At 41.6% G+C, this 23,183-nt stretch overlaps 2 protein-coding genes across 2 annotated transcripts in view; one reads left to right on the top strand and one right to left on the bottom strand.

The window, feature by feature from the left end:
* The window catches only part of GABRB3 (gamma-aminobutyric acid type A receptor subunit beta3), a 200,639-nt gene extending 188,363 nt beyond the window's left edge, over nucleotides 1–12,276 (bottom strand). The window contains exon 1 of the mRNA XM_032100294.1: nucleotides 11,711–12,276. Within this exon, the coding sequence (XP_031956185.1) occupies nucleotides 11,711–11,811 (101 nt within the window). The 5' untranslated portion in view covers nucleotides 11,812–12,276. The remainder of the gene's footprint in view (nucleotides 1–11,710) is intronic.
* Nucleotides 1–20,149, top strand: part of GABRA5 (gamma-aminobutyric acid type A receptor subunit alpha5) — a 56,798-nt gene extending 36,649 nt beyond the window's left edge. Inside the window, exons 8-11 of the mRNA XM_032100297.1 lie at nucleotides 10,176–10,319; nucleotides 16,054–16,206; nucleotides 17,474–17,685; nucleotides 18,612–20,149. Of these exons, the coding sequence (XP_031956188.1) occupies nucleotides 10,176–10,319; nucleotides 16,054–16,206; nucleotides 17,474–17,685; nucleotides 18,612–18,914 (812 nt within the window). The 3' untranslated portion in view covers nucleotides 18,915–20,149. The remainder of the gene's footprint in view (nucleotides 1–10,175; nucleotides 10,320–16,053; nucleotides 16,207–17,473; nucleotides 17,686–18,611) is intronic.
* The last annotated feature ends 3,034 nt before the right edge of the window (nucleotides 20,150–23,183 follow it).

Here is a 23,183-nt window from a genome sequence, read left to right as displayed (position 1 = left end):
GGAAAGCCTAATAAGCCTTCTGTTTTTTCCCCCTTCGCCATCACTGCCACTGGAAGTCTCCTCATGGCAAGCCTGTGCTAGCAGCCAGCCATTTTGCTGAAAACATCCCAGAGCTAAATATGTCAGCAAACCTGGGATTCCTCCCTCCTACATTTTTATTTTTGTAGGATAAATATATACAGCTGAGCTGATTGCTCTCACCATCTTAGGGGAGAGGAGTAGATATTTTTAGGCTCAGGTTAATCTCCCCCTAAAATAGGTCAGTTGATGGCTATAAAGAAGATGTTTTATTTGTGCACAGAGAAAATGAGATTGTGAGCACCTTTGGATCTGGGTCTCCAGAGGGGCTAGGAGGTGACAGTTCCCAAAGAGAGGATGTGTGCCTGGGTACTCTAGCAGAGAGCAGGCAGAATGGCAGTGCCTCTGGTCAGCAACAGCTCGCCTGAGAGAGGCTCCTTGTATCCATCACTGAGGCTGGGGAGATTTTATCCCCTTCTCTGAAATACAGGGCTGCACTGTGCCCCACAACAGAGGTCTATAATCCATCTTCTGAGGTTTAGATGACTGCACCTTTGGCATAGGGAATAAGTTCTTGTGATTGCAATTTCAAGGCAGTATTAAAGTGTTTGAATAATAACATTTCAGCCTGTTATCTCCACATACCTATTGATTACACATTCACACAGTGTTATTAATGTAGCAGTACTTCTGAGATTTGTAAATGTCTTCATTAAGGGATAGGATTCAAAAACAGAGGTATATATTTAGCTCTGTGGGTAGTTCCAATCACTCTCAGCTGGTTTCAGGCCGTACAAATTTACAAGTGAGGGTCCTTTGAATGGTAAGCTCAGCAAATACACTAACTACAATAGCTGAGTCCCTGATGCCACTTAAGTGGATGAGAAGAATGTCTGTAGATTACAGTGAGGTAACAGTTTCATTCTATGATGTTACATGTGGCCAAAAATACCATGTTTGTGAAGGCACCCTCCACAAAAAGATCAATTGGAGTATTTTCTAAAATTCACTCTGCATTTCTCAAAAGAAACTCCAGTGACACTCCTACAGAGCTGGTTGTGTTAGCTTTGCTGATATTAAGTGGCACCTTGCAAAATGAGGGGACCACTGCAATCAAGATTAAGCAAAGGTGCTTAATCTTTGTAAAGGTACTATGGAAAGTGAGTAATGGTAGCAGCCACACTTTGGAGGATACTTTTGTTTGCCTTGCAAAAAGTAAATTAAATGTCTTAACATCATCCTCATAACCATGCTGTTTTTCCTAATGAAGCAGTTAATATACGTGCCAAATATTGTGATGGTAAATTCAAAGTTCATTAAATGTTAGTACAGCACTCAAATTGGCTGGCTGGTTTGGAATTACCACATGCCTGGCCTAGAAAGACCAACATAAGGTCAGAAACGTTCCTAGGATATTTAGCATTTAAAATATCATCCCAGCACATCCTACTGTTCTGTTGCTCTAGTCCTCTTACAGGGAATATTTATACCAGTCATTACAGGGGGAAAAAAAGCATCAGAGGCTGGCACACCAGATTTTGACAAGTGCCATATGAAATGCAATTGTGTAGCCACCATTAAATTTCATGTAAAATCAGTTCTCAGATTAGTTCTAGACTGAGACAGCTGCCACTAAACCTGAAAATAAAGAAAGAGGTTGTATTACAACTACTGACCGCAGTGAGAGGAAGAAACGGGATGAGGAAAAAGAAGGAAGGCATAACACTCCCTAACAAGAGCTCTCAGATGGAAGTAGAAACCCTGGGCGGATGACCTGATGCTGCTGGTACCTTGGAGCACTGGATGAGTAACAGCACACCCTGTTTAGACACCTCTTTCAGTCAGCTCATGGCAGGCATCCCACAACACGAGTGGCAGAATTTAGTTGTCTACACCTACACATCTGCTTGCTGTTTGGCATACTCCAGGCTGCACCATGGAAAAACATTTTCTTTGGTACTTTTTTTTTTTTCTTCTGAATGGAGCCTTGAGAACCTGCAGTCCCAAAACACACAGCTCAGTTCAGTGTGCCTTGCCTGGTTTTTAATGCTTATGTGTCAGATTTCACAGCAAGTAGTCACTCCCAGTTGCAATCCCAATGCTTGGGAAATAAATGCATCCCTCTTATTGCTCCCCCATGGTATGGGTGAGCATGATGGGGCAGGAAAGAGCTACTGTCACTGGTTGTCATTCTTAGGAGACATTCTGTGTTACTCTGCACAGCTCCTAGCTCAGGGCTCTTCTTAAATGCTGCAATAGCATCCTGTGCTGTGCCTGACTGAATTACTAGGACAACACTATTCATTAGTATTTGTGTTACATCCATCATCAATATGACTGTGATTTAGTGTACCAACTTGCAAACAGTCAATTTATTGTATTAAAGCAGTCAGCAGACTTGCCTATGCTAATAATGAATCCCACCTCCAAAATCACAGTTGCTTTCAGTTTGGGTTTTTTTTCCTTTGCTTTATATTTTTGACCTCAAAGTCAGGTCATATTTAGACTTTTCTTCCATTAACTGGAACTTCTAAAATTACGTAGGACCTTCCACCTGATTTCTTGCTTAGAAAAGCCAAAGAAAATGGCTTTTGCAAAACTGTGTGTCTCAAAATGAATTTGACAGACATCTTCAGTTCCGTGTGTTTCACCACCTTGTGCGTATAGTCTGTGCTTCCATTTCATTTCCCAGCCACATTTCTATTCCCACCTTTTCCTGAGGGGTGACTTATAAATTATATTCTGAAACAGCATCATTTTGATCTAACTTTCGGCTTTATTTTTTTAGCAATGATCAGTAGAGTATATTAGTGTTGCTTAGTAATGAAGTCTCTTGAGACCTGTCTGGCACATCCTATACTATTTCCTGCAGAATGTGACAAGAAGATCGAATAAAACTGTATCAGGAAAACATATAGAATACTACTTATGTTACAAAATATTATTTTTATTTTAAATCCAGGGAGGACAGAAATAAACATTTTAGTATGACTGGACTTTCTACTGCCTGTTTCACAGCCAGTGGTGTCCTATAATTTTTCATGAATATGCCCACGAGTTTCATCAGTTTTCATGAATAATTTCCTCCTTGGATGCCCTCTTTTGTCACAGACAATGATACTGTGTCATTCCAAAAAAGTTTCATTCTGAGAATTTAACTTCTACTCACATCTGGAGCCATTCTGAGTGCATGTCCAATCTGAGCTGCCCAATGCAAGAAAAATATAGACTTAGTGGAGAGAGTCTGATACAGGGCCACAATGAAGGGCCATTGAAAGGCTGGAGCATCTCTACTATGAGGGGAGACTGAGATCTTGGACTGTTCGGCGTGGAGAAGGGAAGGTTCAGAGGGTCCTAATCCATCTATATAAATAGCAGGGGTTAGGGACTGAGAGATTAAGAAGAGGGGGCTGGGTGCTGCTCAGCAGCACCCACTGGCAGAATAAGGGCCTTATTCTGCCAGTGGGCATTAAAAAACATCAAATTCCATCTGAACAGAGGAAAACATGCTTTTACTGTGGGAGTGGCCGAACACTGGAACAGGTTGGCTAGAGAGGTTGACAGTTGGCTAGAGATATTTGAAGATCGTGGCGATATTAAAAACCTGACTGGACATGGTGCTGGAAAAAATGCTTTTGGTGTCCCTGCTTCAGCAGGCTGTGGGACCAGATGACCACCAGAGGTATCCACCAGTCCCTGCCATTCTGTGACTCCGTGTTACATGAATTTGTAGTCCCACGTATTCGTACACATTACACTTCTTGTCTGTGGTGTTTTTAAAATCATGCATGCTGTTTATCCATGTGCTGTAAACTCATGCCAGTTTAAATGATCAGTCTCAATTCTAATGATTTCAGGTCCCTAAAGTAATTTCCATGACCCTAAAATTCTCCCAAGAACAGCAGAATTCATCACACTATGGCAAAGTCTTTATTTTAGGCTCTTAATCATTTAATATGTGAATACATTTCTCTTAGTATTTTAATTGCTTTTTTGCATTAAAATGTTATTTTTATAAAAAGCTATTTCCCCCAAGACCTAGACCATGCATATTTAGTACCATGTCTTGTTATTTTTATATTTAAAAGTGCATTTTTAGTAGATTTTTTTTTTCATTTGCTCTTCCTATAGAATAATCTCATTTGTACACCAAGTCATTCTTACAAAGTCATTTTAATGGGAAATTCCAATGATGGAGCTCAAATCTGGCCTGAGTCACATAGGCACAACTGTTGACAGATGCTTTGTAATGGGCTACAAAGTATTCATGCACAAACCACAAGAAATCCAGCCTGACTCTTAGAATTCAAGCTGGTACATGATGGCTTAGTAGCAGGGCTGTTTTGCAGCCTGCAGGAGTCTGAGAGGCTGTAAATCTGGATCACTAGTGAGTTATATAACAGCCTCTAAGTGAGTCAAATACATTAATGGTTAGATAAGATAGATATTTGTATGTGTATTCAAACCGTAATTAGAATTTCTAAAAAAGCTGACAATTTATGCGCATCTTCCCCAATCAACAGGCTTTGACAGGGATTAGGAATACTCCCAAGATTAGGCAGTCTGACAATCCTTGTGGCATGTACTAAAAGTCACAATAATAAAGGCTTAGAATGTAACTGCACAATTGGAACGGATAAAATAGAAAACAAACCAGAAGTCATCTTTCTACAGTATCTCTTTAAGTTAATTCAGCAGCCAACTAGCATAGTTCTGAAAGGAAAGTTCCAGCCATGGCTTGTGGATAGATGGTCTGTTTAATTGTGGAACGTACCTCAAGCGTGCTGGATGGGCACCCGTACACGCTGCACAGGCTGTCTTAACATAACTACACAGGCACTGCTTTATGCTTCCCGTGAGGTCTCTCAAAGGGTTTAGGGGGTGTTTTGGAGAGGGATTCTTTGTTTCTCAATTATTTTATGCCCTGTAGTGCAGGAATGAAAACTTATTGGCAGATATCAGTGGTGATATTTTTCAGGGGTTACGGCTTAAAAAAACCAGTCCTAGAAATACATCTGGGTCCCATAGACTCGAAGTTTGGGTTCATCCATCCACATTTAGATTTATTTGACTTAAGGTGACAAGAAACACTCTTCCCCACCACCACTTTTTTTGTTCCCTGGAGTTTCTTTCAGATATGGAGGAGAAAGAAAAGTGAAAAAGGAGAGTATCTCTCAGTAGCCACAGCTGCCACCACTGCCCTGTGGTGGGGGCAGTGGCAGGAGAAAACTCCCTGCTTGCGAGTTGCTTTTTGGAATGGAAGGGAGGATTCTGCACTGCTCACACAGTTTCATTTGCAAATGAAAACAGGGCTGTCCTCAATGCCAAGGCAAATGTCTGGGATCCTCCAGGTCTTACTCACTAACTGCTGTGCTTTGCTAGACTTTTTCTTAATGTAATTCCTCTCTGGTTGTGGTCTCTCCCCTGCCCACTGTTCACTGGCATAATAAAGGCCATTTCAGCCTTTCCTTGCCAGACATACAGGAGCAGGACAAGTGTGGGAGAAGAGCAAGGCACATCTTCACTGTTTTTATATTGTGTGGTGTATGTTGGATGCTAGAATGTAGAAAAATAGATCTGCTCATCAATAAATATATAAGAGAAGATGATATTTCTTTCATCATTCTGATAGGTGATAAGCCTGTAGCCATTTATCAACTGTCCAGGAGAAATAAATGTCTGTTGTCATTTTCTCACATTTAATAACATTATACTTTGTAATTTTAGCTGTTCATCTCAACTGCTATCTTTTGTTTTATTTTTCAAAGAAGTTAGCTTAGAAGAGAAAGGATGCTTTAATGAGGCTTCCTCCTTTCTTTGACAAGATAAAAAAATGATTGTAAAGAACACAAGATTAATTATTTGGATTCATAAATCCAGAACACATGCACTTGCTTAAAGTAGAATAAACACCAAGCAGTCTCACTTGGATTTGCAGTGGCTTTGAAGTTGAGTTTGCTTTTGCAAAACTACCAGCAACATTTTCTCAGTTTGCTATCCCAGATCTGCTGCTACCTTTTTCTATCACCCTTTGGGAGACATCCCCACCCTGTGTGTCATGTAAAGGAGATGACATATTTCCATATTTCCTTTTATTGATAAACCTTTCTCATATCTCTAAACAAGACCTGAAGTTCTTCAGTGCTCCGGCAAGCATGGCTAGTAGGCAATCTCCTGGAAGCTTTGCTTAAGTGAATGAGTGTTTTTACAAAATTTGGTATGACAGTGAATAATACCATCTCTCCATTAGTACTTCTACCCCAATAGCAGAATAACATCATTCTAGACTACACCCACAGTTCCAGCTTTCAGTATGACTATGCCTAATTATACTGCAGGGGTCATCAGCCGCAGAGCTGGAGCTTCTGGTTGTCAAGTTTGGGATAACTGGAGTTGCAGGCTTCTGTGAAGAGATGGCACAAGGTTTGCAGTAGGAAGACAGCTACCTGTTAAAAGTACACAGGCTTATCCCTCTGGAGGTTTATCTAGATGACCAGAAAAGAGATGGTCAGCTCCCACACCAAAGTGCATGGGGTGGCTTTTTCCTGTCAGAACGTGATATGTAGTAAGGAAAGGAGGCACAAAGTCAAAAATCTTATAATAGAGCTTCTTAAAACACCATCTTTTATTATATTTGCATGGAAGAGAGATGAGGATCATATCATATATGTGATTCATCACAACAGAATATATCTAGACTGGGGTAAATTCATGTTATTCCTAAGGTGACAGACTTCTCCTGAGGAGGTAAAATCACTGCAGGTTGCAATGGTTTGTGTTGGCCTCCACAGGAACACATCTGTTATCCTCTTGTGTCTTAACACTCTGGCTATAACCATCCTGCCCTTGCACAAGAATTTTTTTTAGATGGGCATCCCTTCTCCCATGGATACTCTATTCCTGGCCAAGCAGTGACACAGCTCTCTGTCTTGTAGCCTCACAACAGATCCTGTGAGAAGGGACCTACAGCCAAGAGTCTTCCTCCCATGCAGGGGCTGGCCTCATGCTGTGCTCTTCTTGCCTGCCTGAGTGGTCTCTCTTCTCACCAGCTGACCTGGGATGGGCAGCTCCCTTCCCTGACATGGTTTCAAAAGAAAACAGCCTCGTGAAGTATTGCTTAGGCATACCTGTGAGATCTGGAGTTTTGGCACCTTGTGGCCTCTGTCTGAATTGCAGATATTTTACGAGAAGAGCTGCCGGACTTCTGCCGTGTAGGAGCCCCCAACCCTGTTCAAGTGCATTCGTTTTAGCACCCAGTTAAGGCTGCAATTCACAGCGGAGATGCTGAATTATTTTTGGACACCCCTCCCCTCAGGCCAGGCAGAGCAGAGAACCAAAGCGTCTGAACGCTTGTTAAGCCTTACAGGCCTAAGTTCCTGTGTGATTGCAATTTGAGTGAATTTGGTTACAGTACTCTCATTGGGAAGCATCTAGTCAGGATGAATTAATGTGTGTCATCATCACGAAACAAGGACAAACCCAATTATCCTTGTGTTTGGGATCGTTGCAGAGACAGGAAAGTTCTGAGTTGGGATGCAGCTAGATCATCCCAGAAAAAAAAAAAAATCCAATGCTGTTATTTGGAGGGGTTTTTTTTTTGTCAAATTCTCTGACAATCCCAAATCTACCTAAACAAATCCCACATTCCCTGGGGATCTCAGCACATGAACCATATGTACGAGAGAAGCATTTAAAAAAGGAGGGGTTTCTGTGTAATTTTTTAAAATGGACCCATCCTCTCCCACTTGTCTGCTCCAGATCTGGCTTTGAAATTATTTACAGCACGTTGTGAACTTGTAGTCATCTCAGAGATAACGAAGTATCTCAGCTTGAAAGGGAAGGTGAAGTTCCATTACTTTTTGTGATGCAAATATTTTGAAATAGGGAAGACATTCCTTCTTAGCCTTTCAAAGCAGATCATGGCATGTAATTACAGTAATTTTACTGCAGAGCTACAAATACAAGCATAAGAAAGGCATGTGGGCAGTCCTGCATGGCTAACAAAGGATGAAAAATTTGTAGGTCCTCAGCTTCCAAACCCAGGACCAGCTACAGCCCTGGATACAGCAGCAACTGTCAGATACATGACAAAAAAAAGATTTCAAATTACCATTATCCTCCTAGTGACAGTAGTTCATTTTTTTTTTTTTTTCTCAGAAGTTATCCATTGTATAATTACCCAGTTAGAAAGTTCTGCCCTGTTCTCTGTCTGAACCTGCCTGGAACCATCTTTAAGGCAACTTTTGTGATTAGTCCAAGAGATTCACCCTGGTTTCAGATTCCTGTATGCAAGTATCTATACTCAGAGCTTGAGCTACGTCTCAGCTTTTTGTCAGTGAGCTGAATAAGCTGAGCTGGTAAAGTATCAAATCACAACTTATTTTCCAGTCCCTGGAGATGCTTGTAACCTTCTTTTGAACTCTCCCCCTCTCTGTCCTCATTATTTCTGTGTGTTTTCTCAGATGTGGATGAATAGCCATACACAGTCAGAGCAAAGGTGTACCTAGCCCAGTGTCCTGCCTCCCATATATGACACAGTAACTTTAATAACAGTGCAAAGAAGGTGCTGCTTTCTTCCCTGCTACCTGGTCTAGCATTCAAGTGAAGTTCATCGTGCTACACATGTGTGCTCTTAGCCTGAACTGGGATCGTTTCCCATTTTCTGCTTGACATTCCTGGTTGTATAGATCCAGGGATCACCTTAGCATATTTCTTGCACTTTCAGTGCCTCAGAAGCTCATGTTGACCCACTGCCTGTGACCCAATGCCTGTGAATTTTTTATAAGTCCTCCATGGAGCTGTACCTTTCCAAGACCACTCACTTGCTGTAGCAAACAAAACATGCAATCCGATGGAGCGAGTACATATCCTTCAGCCTAGCCTGCTGTCCTTGATTTTCAAGTCCTGATCTGGAAAGCCACCATATGTTGTCTCCTGAACTAGGATGTCAGGTTTTTTCCAGAAAGAAACATTCTGCACTCCCACCTTCCAAGTTAAAAAGTGCAGAAGGTGAGATATTAATATTTGACTTCACACCACTTTGAAGCCTACCTGCTTTTCACCTTCCATTTGGAGAGTAGGCCTTGCCTGCTTTCCAGAGATTTTAGTACAATGTACTCTAGCCTACTGTAACATGGTTGCAGGAATGTGACCTTTGCTTTCAATGATAGAGGAGTTCTAAAAAGTGTGAGAGCTACTTAAATAAAATATAATTAAATATCGAGTCGACTCCTGGGGTTTTTGAGACCATCTGCAGAGGCGGCTTAAAAACTAAACCCAGCATTGACTGTCTGTAAAAGAAAACTGAGGTTCTGTTATAACACTATCACCACTCTGGGTGTTAGGGCATTAAAGTTACAGCAGCATTATAGAGGAAGGAATGAGTTGGCAGTACTGCGACTACATTTAATTCCTAGGACTTCTAAATGAACATGAGAGAAATCACATACATATCTGCGGTTGTGCAGGTGTTTCCACAGCACCACCCATTTGCTCTGCTATGCACAAACACCTACCCTCTCCTTGCAGCTCCCTGCCCCATTCCAGCTCTCCTTCAGGCGTTCTCACCCCTGCATCCTGTGTCTGCTCTTCCGCATCACAGGCACAGGCAGACACATTCCAGCTTCCTGTATCCACATGCAAGGCCTGTGCCCTCATCCACACATACGTATTCCAGTTAGTGCATACACACCAGACTCTGCACTTGCACATGGCATCACTTAGAATTTTATCCTGGAGACAGGACAAGACACAGAAGGTCCCTGTTGTCCTGGCATTCAAGGTGTCTGAGTCCTTTTGAGGGGGAACTTCAGCAAAATACCTTTTGCAGCTTGATGGGGTTTAGGAACCACTAGTGAGGTGAGTATAGGTCTGAGTTGCTCTTTCCCAAACTGAGTGGTTGTGATGGATTATATTTATACCTCCACTGTTCCAGCCTTTCACAAACCATCCCACACATCTCTTATATTAGAAGGCTTCAACCTAATATTTTTTGAGCTGGGCATACGGGATCATGATTATATAATCTTTATTTGTTTTTCTCCATTCACTCTCACTCCTCCATTCTTCTCTCTCCCTGTCATTATCATTTTAGGATCCACTAAAATATTACACAGTGGTTTTTACTCCTTACTGTCTTCTTTCCCCTTTGTTGGCAGATGCTTACCCCAATTCTGAAGTGATCTATGTGTGGACTAACAGCACCACAACATCTGTGGTAGTGGCCGAAGATGGCTCACGACTTAACCAGTACCACCTGATGGGACAAACTGTGGGAACGGAAAACATCAGCACCAGTACAGGTAGGGGGAATATTCCCATCCCACGGTTGCTGATAGCTGGAGCAGGAGGGGAGATTCACAGGCTCTGGTTATTTTGCAATAAGGCTAGGGAAGCATCTGTGGGATGCGGAGTGCTAGGGAGATCCTGTGCAGGTTCAGGGCCACTTAGCAGAGGCATTTAAACACTGAGAGGGTTATGTGCTGGCTATGAGGTACATCGCACGACTGTGGCTGAAGATACATCCAAGTTCCTGCTATTTACAGGAGTGCCAGAGAAGCTGCACGCAGTTTCTTGGCGATCGCCCTTGCTGAGGCTGCCAGCGCTATTGCTGGCTTATTTCCCCGTGGGAGGAACCACCCTGGGAGGCGAACACCACCCACGCATTTGATCCGTTTCAATCATCGCTTTAAAATGATTGCTTGATGAAACCGCGTCGGGGGGAAGGGGATGGGGGGGCGAGGACGGGACTGTGGCATGGCTCTGCAGCGTGTCCGGGGGACCACGTGGCCGGAGAGGAGGTGCAAACCCCGAGGATTCCCATTCCCTCTCGGGCTGCAAGCGGAGGCGCCAGATGTGGCAGCATTAGGGAGACAAAGAAGCTTTAATCCCAGGCCGGGCATCCACGTGAGCCATGCCCCCCTGCTTCTTAAGGCTCCCACGCAAGGGCAGCCCTGGGTGTGCATTGGTGGGGGGGGGACTCCCGGGGGGGTCGGGGCCAGGACAAGGGATCACGTGCACTCAGTAGGACGGGGGCTTAACCAGGTTACACAATGCACTCGGCTGGAGAGCATTACTGGCATCCAGCGAAGGGCGGGGGGAGAGGTGGAAATGAAGCAGCCTGCCATGAGGAAAAGGGGGATTTCCACTGCTGGTGGGTGCCAGGGGCTTGGGTTGGGGAAAGGGGCAGCCTGCAGCAACATGCCTGGGAGCAATTCCTGCAGTATATCCCAGCAGGGTCTGCTGGTGATACACTGTGTCCCCGGTGAAAAATGATGGGCAGAGTTGCAGAGGACAAAGTATAGATTAAATGAAGGACCTCTTACTATCTTTAGGAAATTTAGGAGACATGGAAACAGGTACATGTACGCTTGCAGACAAAGTTAGTTGAACTGAAACATGAAGATGCATAAAGCTTTGTGCTCCAACTGGAAAATAAAGAGGGAGCATCTGAGCTTGCCTTTTGTGCTCCAGAAAGGACGCAAAGGCTTGCCTTGGGCAGCCACTAAATTTGACTGCCATCTCCATCCTATAGACATTCACCCCCTCCCTTGCCCATTTCAGAGACATAAAGCTGATGCTAAAGCAAAGGTTTGTAAAGTCAAGAGAAACATATAGACACAGTGGTCACTTTTGCAGAAGAAGAATGAGTACACTATCTCTCATTAAAGAGTAAAGGCACTTTTTTCCTTACCAGTTCACCATCATAGCCGCGTTGTTTTCTGCAATGAATGGCAGCTCCCCTCTCGCCTTCATTGTTGCCAAGAAAAAGATCCAAAGGATGCACTGGAGCATCTCCTACAACTTCGTCCTGCTCCTCAGAGCAAGAAAACCATCCAGCCCAGGCAGCGAGTGCTCCAGTGTGTCAGCTCCAGGCCACTTCCAGTTTGCCGCTTTGCCTGTGAAAGCTCCTTGTGCTTCTCAGCCCAAAGGAAACACTTCAGACAAATCCCAAAGTTTCTGCACAGTAAACACTTCCCTCACGTATTTAAGATTTATGCTAATAAATGCTGTGCTTCCAACGTCAAGATTTTATATTAATGTCCTGGGTTACATCTGGGCTGACTGGATTCTGATTGCAGGGTGGATCACAAAGAGCAGGACACAGATTGTAACCAGGGATTAGCAAAATACAAAAATCCGATTTTGCACAGGGAAAGCATCAGTCAACGATGGATTTTCTGGACTTCATCAAGCTCGTAGGAGGCCAGTAATCAGCATTACTTACGAATGGCCATCGAAGGCATTTCTTCCTTCTATTGAATTGTTGAACGTGAAAAAGAAAAACCAAATAGCTATTGCATAATCCAAGTGCTTGGATCTTTTGTGCCTTGTATGACACACAAGTCAAACTATGCAGCCCTTGCAGCTGCATAGATGAAATGTTTGTGTATGTCATAGGTGATTTATGCTCTTCTTTCTAGCAGTTAGTTTTTTTTTAAATGGAAGTGCCAGACCTGTACCAGTTCCTTGGGACTCTTGATTTTGTAGGCAAGCTGCTGTTTGGCTGGTTTCTCAGAAAAAAATACCCTGGCATTCCTAATTCTGTAGCCAATCTTGAAATTTGGAACATTTTAGCCATGCCACAGAAAACAGCTCTGTCATGTGCCACCTGTTAGTTTTTTTGGCTGTTCGTTTTTTTGGGGTTTTTGGGTTTATTTGCGCTAACATCCCCTAGTGTTATTCACCTGAAAGAAAGACATTTGACTACTCATACTGCTTCCAACAGAACCAACATCTGTTATGTCCTGGTGGTAAAAGTATTGAAAACAATCAGATATGAGATTTGAGTCCAAGTGGATCTTGCTGCTTTCCACAAATGGTTGCCCAGTTCTGTTCCCCATACCCAGAATCTCTCATAGCTAACTTAGGATCTGCAGTGGCACAAAACAAAACATAAACCCACTCTTTTATATACTGCCAGCTGGAGCCTGAGCTCTGTAATATCCAAAGCCTAAATAATAAAAGAATCATTCAGCTCTTCATTTTGAACCAAATAATTCTGATTTTTTCTTGAGATGAATCTTTCCCCAGTATCACTATGAAAGGGAACATGCATTTTTTATGGGCCAGAATATTCTGGATGTCAGCATAGTTAGGGAGGTGGCATCACAGACATAATGTCAGGATCTTGCCAGAGCAGCCATTGATAGAACTGAGTCCAGATATATCCAGTAAACAAACAAGCCTGGGGGCTGGTCTAGCCTCTTTAAAGTACTCAATTGAATCTCAGCATAATGGCAATGGAATAATATGTGTAAGATCCTGGAAAATCTGTAAGCATGATGTCCAGAACTCCATCAACTAGATACCAAAAAATACTGTAGCAGCTTTTAAAGCATAAAAAGCCCCTTAAGAGCAGCAGCAGCACAGTAGCACAGCTCCATGAAGAAGTGCAGCCATTTCTGCTCTAGGGCTTTTCATTAGAAACTAGATTTGTTTTTGTTTACTAACAATAATTTGTTTTCTGCAGTGATGAGTGGACCCCATCAGGAACAGGATTCTCTTTTAAGTGCTACATTAACCTATAACAAAAATTAGCTCTTGCTCAAGAAAGCTCATGGTCTAAGGATAAACAGAGGCCTTACAGAAGTAAAAGGGAGCTTTGCTGTTCCAACAGAGCCAGTATCTTGTTCTATAAACAACAGGCTAACTCAGGCAGCTTTTAGCTTTACTTTAAGCAGCAGTCCCAAGGCATTAAAAACCAAGCTGTGGGGTTTTCTTAAGCCCCAAGTCTCCTGGAGAAAGTATTCCTAGTATAGGCATCTTTGAAAAGGACAGCATGGTAAATCAAAGAATATATTGTCTGGGAGAAGAGCAGGTACAAAATCACGGTGCTGTGATTATTTCAGTGGAGATAAGAGCTTTGATAGGTTAAAGAAAATGGTAAGCTAAAAATCAGCTGTGGAGGGCCATCAGAATGTAGGCATTCACTTTCTGTATTTTAAAAATGAAAAAAAAGAGGGTCCTGTTGCTCTTCTGAAGCTATGTGGATTCTTTTTTTTATGCCAGCTCTCAGAGCATACTGTCAAAATCAATAATGCACATTGTCACTCTGTAGAGAGCAGGGAAACTGTGACTCAAACACATCCCAGTGCAGTAGCAACTGAGAAACAGATTACAGGCAGGCAGACCCTGCTGCTCCTGTCATATTTTATGGGTAATCCACAAACTGAATACTCCTAAATAAAGAGCAAGGGGGGTTCCTTCTGAGACCACTGCATATTCGGCCTGGTTCAAAATTGCACCAAATAGAAGGGAATTAGGCTTTGCTTTGCAGGGGTTTTCTCCCCAGTTTCACATCATTCCACATCACTCAGGGAACCGTTTCACCAGAAAATCAGACTCCAGAGAAAGACATAAAGATTTGGGCAGGATGTCAGTTAAAGTATTTCCGTGTTATTTCACGTTCTGTCTAATATCCTCAGCATGAGCAAGGTCTGTAAACTTGATGCAGAATAGCAGAGCTCCTGTAGCATAGTATATCAGTGCAGCTATACCTGCAAAACCCCATTCACTGTAAACCTGTTCCCTGCTAATTAGCCATATTGTCGCTTAGAAGTAATCTGCCAAATCTAATAGCTTAGTAATGCTGGCCACAGCTCAACTCAGGCTGTTCACTTAAGGCAGAATCAGTCTGTTAGGTATTTTCCTTTTGTGTATGTTCTATAGAGACTAACAGTCAAGTCTTGCAACAGAGATTATAGCTACAGTTGTTTTATTCTTGGAGGACAACATATATTTCAAAACAGGCATTACTCTGATTCATCAGTACCCAACTGAACGATGCATGCTTTTAAATTACTTTGATATCAGTGAAGAACTGTTAGGGCTTGAAGGGAGGATTGTTTTTTATTCTTACATTTTATTTTTACTGTTATTTTTCCTAGGCAAATAGTAGCATGCTTTTAGCTAGCAAGATTCTGGATTTGGGAGCAGTTACCATCATGAATAGCCTTCAGTAACAACTACCTGATTTTCTAGAAACACTCTGAAAGAACCAGGGAGCAGTTACCACCAGGAATAGCCCTCAGTAACAACTGTATGGTTTTCCAGGAACAATCTGAAAGAACTGGCTGAAGTTTGATTTTTTCTGAAACATTAGGGAAGGTGACAGCTGGTCTGTAGATTTTTGAGTGCATTTTTTTAGGCTTTTATTGAAATTCAGAGAAGCCGATAAAAGGCATATTAAGGCAATGCTGTGAATTTGACATATGAAAAAAAATGGAATTTAGCACTGCTGTGGCAGGTTTTAGGGAGTGCTACATGCAGGCAGTACAATATTCATTGCACAGGTGAACAAGACAGGACACAATATCTGTCCAGAAACAGATAATCTTTCTAAGGGCTAAAGTGTTCCAAATTCTAGGAACATTGAATGCACTAGAGGGATTTTTTTTTTCCTGGTGCAGCAATCTGAAGAGTTTGGGTACTCAGATCAGGACGACATCCCAGGATCCATGTGCAAAGTGGCAGTTCTTGCAGAAGATGCTGGGACTGCCAATCCCTGAAGTGTGGAGCAGAAGGAGTGTATGGACACATTTTCATTCTTGAAAACTGATGGCTTGGCCATAACAGTTTCCCTAATGAGGTTAAATCCTGCTGCTAAATCAGGTTTCTAAGAGTCGAGGGCCTTAATTGTTACTACACTACGAGAGTTTGAATTGTTACTATGCTACGAGAGTTTGTAGGACTGAGTCAAAACCAGACAGTGTTGAGGCAGTGCCAGCACACCAGATTTTTTAAGCCTGTGAACATCACAACATTCCAGGTGCCTAGGAGGACTGCAGCTTTTCCGTGTAATAGAAATAGTAGTCATTGTCTTCTGCTTTGGAGACTGGATGTGAAGACTATGAGGATCTAGCAGCATCTCTGTCTCAAGTCTTGGTTTTTCACAGTGAAAAAATCCAGACATTTTTCGTGCAATTAAGAATGGCTGAGTGGTATCCTCAAATGGGGGTTGGAGCTGGCCTCTTTCAGTCCCTAAATCAGTAAGCCTTCCTTATTTTACTCACATGCACATTCTTCTTCTTCTAGGTGAATATACTATTATGACAGCCCATTTTCATCTGAAAAGAAAAATTGGTTATTTTGTCATCCAAACGTACCTTCCTTGCATTATGACTGTGATCTTATCGCAAGTATCATTTTGGCTAAACAGAGAATCTGTCCCTGCTAGAACTGTCTTTGGTGAGTATCCCACTTTCTCCTAGAACACAGGTAGGATCTTTGTGGCTTGTGAAAGTGATTTGCTGTTACAAAACCACAGTTCACTACTGTTTATTTCTGCTTGAGATGTTGTAAATGTTTTCTCATTCTCTTCCGGTTTAAACTCAAAACAAATTTAAAAGCCCTGTCTGGACTGTTTTTGTAAAGTTATGATAGAAATTGGTCAATCAGTTATGTGAAAGTTAGGGACAGAAGAAAGAAGAATCAAATTGATGTGATTTGTGTTGGGATTTTTCCACTTGGATGGATACTGGATGGTTTAGAAAAGATATATGGATTATCATATTTAATATATACCCTAGCTAAGCATTTGAAGCAGATATCACTTCAATACATTTTGTTTATCTTCATTGTAGGATGTTTATCTGGGAAAACCATGTAGAGGTTAATTAGTGACAGTTATCTCTACTACCGTAAAACAAATTAATATGACTTTGCATTTAGAAAATGTATATTTACTGAAGAAACTGTTACGGAAAAAACCTTTAGGGTGTCATTAAATTACTTGATTTATCACTAGAAGATTGCAGAAAATAAGCACTTTCTTAAGTGAAGGTTGATGAAATACAAAATTTTTACTAGATAAAAACAAGGGGAGTGGGAACAGTTTACTAAGTAAAACTTTGTTCAGCTATTTTAAAGGAGTCACTCTTCTGTACAAGCCTCCTGAAGTCAGTTGGCAGCTTTGTTCAAAAATCAGCTCAGCAAGCTGTATGGGGAGAATACAGGTAGTAGCATCACTTTGCTGACTTCACTGACACTAGGTTTACAAAGCTGTAACTGAGAGTTAAGTTTTTTGCTTTTGGGGAAATCTTTCTACAGATGAAAGCAGGGGCTGTTTTGTCATTTACTGTCATACGGGAAAGGAGGAGCTACAGTCAAGGAAACCAGTAACAGTCAGCAATTTCGTACATGCAATCTCTGTATAAGAAAACAAAATATGTAATCCCACTTCACTCTAACAGTTATAAACCCTGGGCTTATGTTACCCTAAAAATACTTATTTAAATACACTACATCTAGAACTAACCAGAACTCCATAGAATAAAACATCTGAGGATGAAGGCTTTCATTTTTTCTTTCTCTGTCAAACTGTGGTATGCAAACACTGATTGATTTCATGTGGCCTTCTTAGGTATCCTCCTGAATTGGGACCTGCTCATAACTCATTTGGGATCTCATAAGGGTTAGCAAACTGATCTCTGACTCTTATTTTTTTTCTTTGCAGGAGTAACAACAGTCCTCACCATGACCACCTTAAGTATCAGTGCCCGTAACTCTTTGCCAAAAGTGGCCTATGCTACTGCAATGGACTGGTTTATAGCTGTTTGCTATGCCTTTGTATTTTCTGCATTGATTGAATTTGCAACAGTCAACTATTTCACCAAGAGGAGTTGGGCATGGGATGGCAAAAAAGCCCAGGAAGCTGCGAAAATCAAGGTGTTTAATTTATGTTTTTTAAATACCAAAAATAAAAAGTAGGTATTCAGCATAGTTGAAATAACTGAATGGTCAATTTTCAGCTTCTTTGTGAGAAAGGTATTTAATTACCTCGTGACATACTTTTACCTTCCTGTAGAGAAACATTTTCAAGGAAATATGGTGCCTTCTCTTCACGGAGATAAACTACCAGTCTCTATCATCCATATGAAGAGGACTGTTTACAGAAGCACATTGGGCATTGAGTACATGGGGCATGGGATTTCAGTGATTAGACTTCTGATAATAGCAGACATACACTATGAAACTTATCTCTGCAGAGCCCTCCCTGTGTGCTCTCCTAAATAAATAACAAAGCTCACACTGAGCTCCATGAGTCGGGGTCCCACCACAGTGAAAAAATGAACCAAAGACTGGTTCTGTGAAAACAAAAACCTGTGAGTTTCATGCTGAAATGAACTTTTGGGATAGGACTGACTCTTAGTAAACCATCTCCTAGAGAGCTCATTCCCACAGGCATCCCAAAAGAGCCTTATAAAGAGGGCAAGCTGGCAGGGGCAATGAGCCCTTCCCCACACTCTTTGCAGCAGCTGGGGAAATGAGGTTCACATCTTGTCAGCTGTCTGTGGGGCAGCAACCTCTGCAGATGCAAGACCACATCTCACTGACAAAAGCTGCTAATGCACATGCCAGGTGGGATGTGGGTCCAGCCAGTGAATCTCAGCTTTCTCCATCAGGGAAGGTCTCACCTGAGTAAGGGCTACAAAATCAAGGCAGAAACATCTGTTTGATAGACAAAGTCAGAATAGCCAACAGGCATTTACTAGCATGCTTGATTATGGTGCTCAGCTTTCTGTGTCAGTAACTTGAGAATGTGTTTCCACTTTCTGTTCTTGTGGTATAACATTTTTTTCTTTACACTGCAGAAAAAAGAGCGCAACTTGCTGGGAAATAAGCCAACTAATACCTACAGCACTGGGAAGATGACTCCTGCACCAAACATGCCAAAGGACTCAGCCCCATCTGTCATCTCAAACACTACATCTGCTCCAGTGAAGCCTGCAGAAGAAAAGCCTGCTGAAAGCAAAAAGACTTACAACAGCATCAGTAAGATTGACAAAATGTCCCGGATAATTTTTCCAGTGCTGTTTGGAACTTTTAACTTAGTTTACTGGGCCACATATTTGAATAGGGAGCCTGTTATTAAAGGTGCCAATTCTCCAAAATAAACTGAAGTACTCTGGAGCCACATGTGAGCCATACTTACAAAGCAGATGCTACCAAGGAAAATTTGAGATCCAGATGACTTTCTACGTTTGGGCAATATTCTTCAGGAAATTTTTTGCATGTTTAATAATATGTACAAATAATATTGCCTTGATTGTTTCTACATGTAACCTCAGATGTTTTGGAGACGATTATATTACTTACAGCAACGGATCTTTATAAAAGATCAGAAGACATTGAACATGGCTTCTTTGCTGCTGAGTATCTTGCATTGATAGTTTACAAATAAAATAAGTTATATTTTTTAACTGTTCAAGTGTACTACATATCGTGGTTTTTATACTTCAGATGTACAGTCATACAAATATGGGCTTAACCTATATTTTACAGAAGAGCTCCACTATTGTCATCTGATAAGTTACTGAGTAACGCCAGTTGTAAATGTGCCAAGTTATTAAGTGTAGGGCTATGTTTGAGAACCTTTACTAGTTACAGGTAGTGCATTATTCCACAGACAAAACTGCTCAGCCCAATTTTCATTGGAAGTTTAATACAATGCAGTAAATCCTAATGGCACTATGATGATTTTCACTGCTTGAGACTCTAGCTTGCAGCAAAATAACATAGGGAGTAGGATGCTACTTGTGTAAATAAAGATGATGGAATCTTGCCCTTAAATGAAAATACAAAGTTTGTTTGGATTTTGCATTCCAAGGAATTCTCTCTAATGATTTTCAGTATTTATTCCAAAACTTAAGAATTATATTGCATGAAATTAACATAGATTAGGAACATACTTGTGCAAATAAAACTTCTAAGAACAGCAGTAGACATTTTAATCAGAGTAAAGTAAATTATGTTTGGACATTTTTCCAAGAAGAAGACTGTGTTATATTAGCAGAGATTAACAGAAAAGAATTACAGTAATTCTGCAATAATTATTACTTGTTTCCCACTGCAAAAACCAATCAGCCAACACTAGGAAGTGTGATCAGAAAAAAAAGATGTGCTTCACTACAGCAAGGTGTTTCAGAGACAATATTGGCAGAAAGGTCTTTGTACTGTCCATCAGAAACTTTTCTATAAAACTCCTTGCTGCTGACAATGTGTTTTGCTTTCACAATGAATGAAAAAACGCAAGTCTGAGTTTTCAGCTCTTTCTTCCTTGGCATCCTTTAATTGTTCCAGAAGCTTTTGTAATTAAATCTTAATGTTTAAATAAAAAATGCATATAACATTTGATTGCAAAATGTCATTCTTATACTGGTTATCATTTTCGAAAGACCAAAAATCACACCACAGAAGCTGAAAAATTAACTGGAAAGCACACATGCACACACTCAATCACGTGTGCACACGTGATATATCCTCTCTGTTGCCCAGAAAGGGACATGTCTTGAGTGAGGACAGTGAATCGAGTTGTTGCAGAATTAGGTGCTATCTCACTATGGAGCAACAGTCCCATGATCTTTTGGGGACAGAGTGGAGAATTCATGCTTCACTTTGAGGTGAGGGTCTGGTCTGGGACTAGGGAGTTGTTTGGCTTCTTTTGTGTCTTCTCTTCAACCTTTCCATTCCTAAACATTACCAAGAAAAAATCTCATACATCTATTCCTTTTTGCAGCTTTTTGTTTGATGCTGTGGAATGAGAAATTCACAAATTCTTGAGGGCAATGGAGAAGCCATGGGACTGAGCCAGGTACTGGATGCTGATAAACAGGAGCAAGGGAGGAGGCACGCCCATCTATTCAGTGCTAGCCTGAGCCAAGGTGAGGAGGTGGATCTTTGTTTTCATGTAGGCTTCCTGTGTGTCTCTGAGCAGCCACACACCTCCTTGTTCATCATCCCCTTGGGGGATCTCTTTGGCCCTTCAGGGAGCAAAATCCGTGAAAAATTGCAGTGCTTATTGGAAGGCAAAACTTTAAAGTCCCTTGGCTATTCCAGGTGAAAAACTTGGAGAATTACATGACTGAGTTTTGTGAATGAGAAGCTCAGAGCCATCTTTGGGTAGCATCTTCTCCAGGACAATTCTGGAGTCTGCCCCAGAGAGTTTCTGTATTTCGTTTTATTTGCTTGCACCCAAGTCTGACTCTTACTCTGTATGACAGCATTATTTTCTGGTCTCCATTGTGGGACTCAGTGAAAGGACCTCTAAATCTGATTTATTTTACTTACATGGAAAGTCATCTTCAAGAAATATGGGTCTACCTGCAGTATGGGCTTGTGCATGAACACTAGGCGTTGTTCCATAGTTTGGAGGATGCTTCAATAAGCCAGTAGACTCCAGGCTGGAATACTTAAATGCTACTGCCTCGCATTACACATTACCTCACAATTTAAATCTCTGCGCAGTCGGTGGAACTGTTTGTGTGTGTGGGAGATCAGTGCTCACTGAGATGGCATCTGAACTGTGGGAGACAGAAGCATTTCCCAGGTCCTGGCTGAACCAGAACACCTTGTCCTGCCCCAGGCTGGGGTGGTGTCTGGATGTGCGCCAACCTCCTCTGATATCCCCTGGAAGTAGCTTGGGCTTTCAGGAGTGGAGTGAGCTGTATCACTATCCCCAGCATGGGTGAACTGAGACCCTGCAAGACACAGCTACTTCACAGCTTAGTCATGGCCAAAGGGAGTAATAAATAGGAATTACTTCTCACTGAGTTTTTCGTGTATACTCTAATGAAAAAAGAGTTGAGAAGTGAATTACAGCAATTCAGCACTGTAGGGGAAGTGTGTGCAGGCTGCTACCAAATTTCCTTACTTGCACCCATTAGGAATAAAAGAACAAGTCAAACACAATGGAAGAGATTTTTAATTTCTGATATTTGAGCTGTGCCAGCTTACTTCAAGGATGAATGGAAGCAACAATGTATTTTTTAAAGCTGAACCCTCTTCTGTTATCTTGTGTTCTGCTTTTTTTCTAAATGGAATATGCCCTCTGTACAATAACTGAACATACTCGTACAAAACTGAGGAAGTAATGATTTTATGAAATAATCTCATCTTTCAAAAATTCTTGCCCAACATCTAAGTTAAACTTTGAAGAAAAATGAATGAAACTGCTTTGCTATTCATTCCATGCAGAGAAGATAAATGTAGCACTTTCACAGCTATTTGTTTTTTTAATCTGGAGGTAAAGTTCTTTGTAATAAGGATGTTATTTCCCCTAACACCCTTGCTTCTCAGATTGGAATTGACACTGAAATGATAAAATTGCTCGAATTCTTTCTGATCTTTTATATGTTTTTATGTCCCTACAAATACTTAAGTATGGTGACTCTCAGATGACATCCTCACTTTACCAATTTTGCATCTTCCACTCTGTTGTTATAGTTCAATTTGTTCAATTTTGAGAAGATAGGGAGATTGGAAGTTAGATTTTTTGAAGCACAAAGGACTTCTGAAGGATCTTCCTAGGATTGCCCCTAACTTAGACTCAAGTGCAAGTGTCCCATTCTGTAATGCATTATTTCCTTTTCAGTGCCATCCTCAAAAGCAATTACCACTTTTCACATAGTCTCTTAAAAGTTGCTGCTTAAATTAGCCAAGCAAAGTAAAAAGGAAGAATATTGACTGAAGATACTAACTAATTTCAGTTAGATGAATTTGGAGAGTTTTTGAGAAATACTGATAGATTGGACTATGAATGGACTGGACCAACAATGATAGGCTGGATTTGTAGGTAGGAAAATTACTACACAGAGGGCAGTCCCGCCCATATAACTTATCACATATATGATAATAAATGTTGGAACCAGCCACCCAAGGCAGTTTTGGCCTCAGTGGATCCAGGCTCAGTTCTTCATTCACTGTGGGCTGGTGTTTTTTATGACCTCAGGACAACTGCTCAGGGGTGGTCTGGCCCCAGAAGAGCAGCCCTGCCTGCCCTGGATGTCCATGCTTCTGCCAGAAGTCTACGCAGAGCTGCTGAAAAGCTGCAGCACAGCAGCATCAGGAGGGATTCTCCCTATCCTGCCCATGAGCCAGAGAGCAGAGAGCCCTGTGCTGAAGGATAGAACTGAGGGCACACAGAAAGTGTCGGGACCTCTGAGGCTCAACTTCCTACCTCAAGGCTCCAGCAGGAGCAACAGAGACCTTCAGTAAGAATAAACTGGCTCAAACATCTTAGAAATCTCTAATAAGCCTTCAGCTGGAGGACTCCAGGAGCTGTAGGAGACAGGTTTCAGATCCTTTCCTTTTTTGTCTCAGAGCAGCCCCAGTTCCCTCCCGTGCTTCTCGTGGTATATAGGTAGCACTGGGGTGCCAGGAAAATC

The sequence above is a fragment of the Corvus moneduloides genome, chromosome 2, assembly GCF_009650955.1.
Source record: "Corvus moneduloides isolate bCorMon1 chromosome 2, bCorMon1.pri, whole genome shotgun sequence".
NCBI classification, from domain to species: Eukaryota; Metazoa; Chordata; class Aves; order Passeriformes; family Corvidae; genus Corvus; species Corvus moneduloides.
Note: the sequence above shows the minus strand (reverse complement) of the source record. Positions and strands in the feature narration are given on the sequence as shown.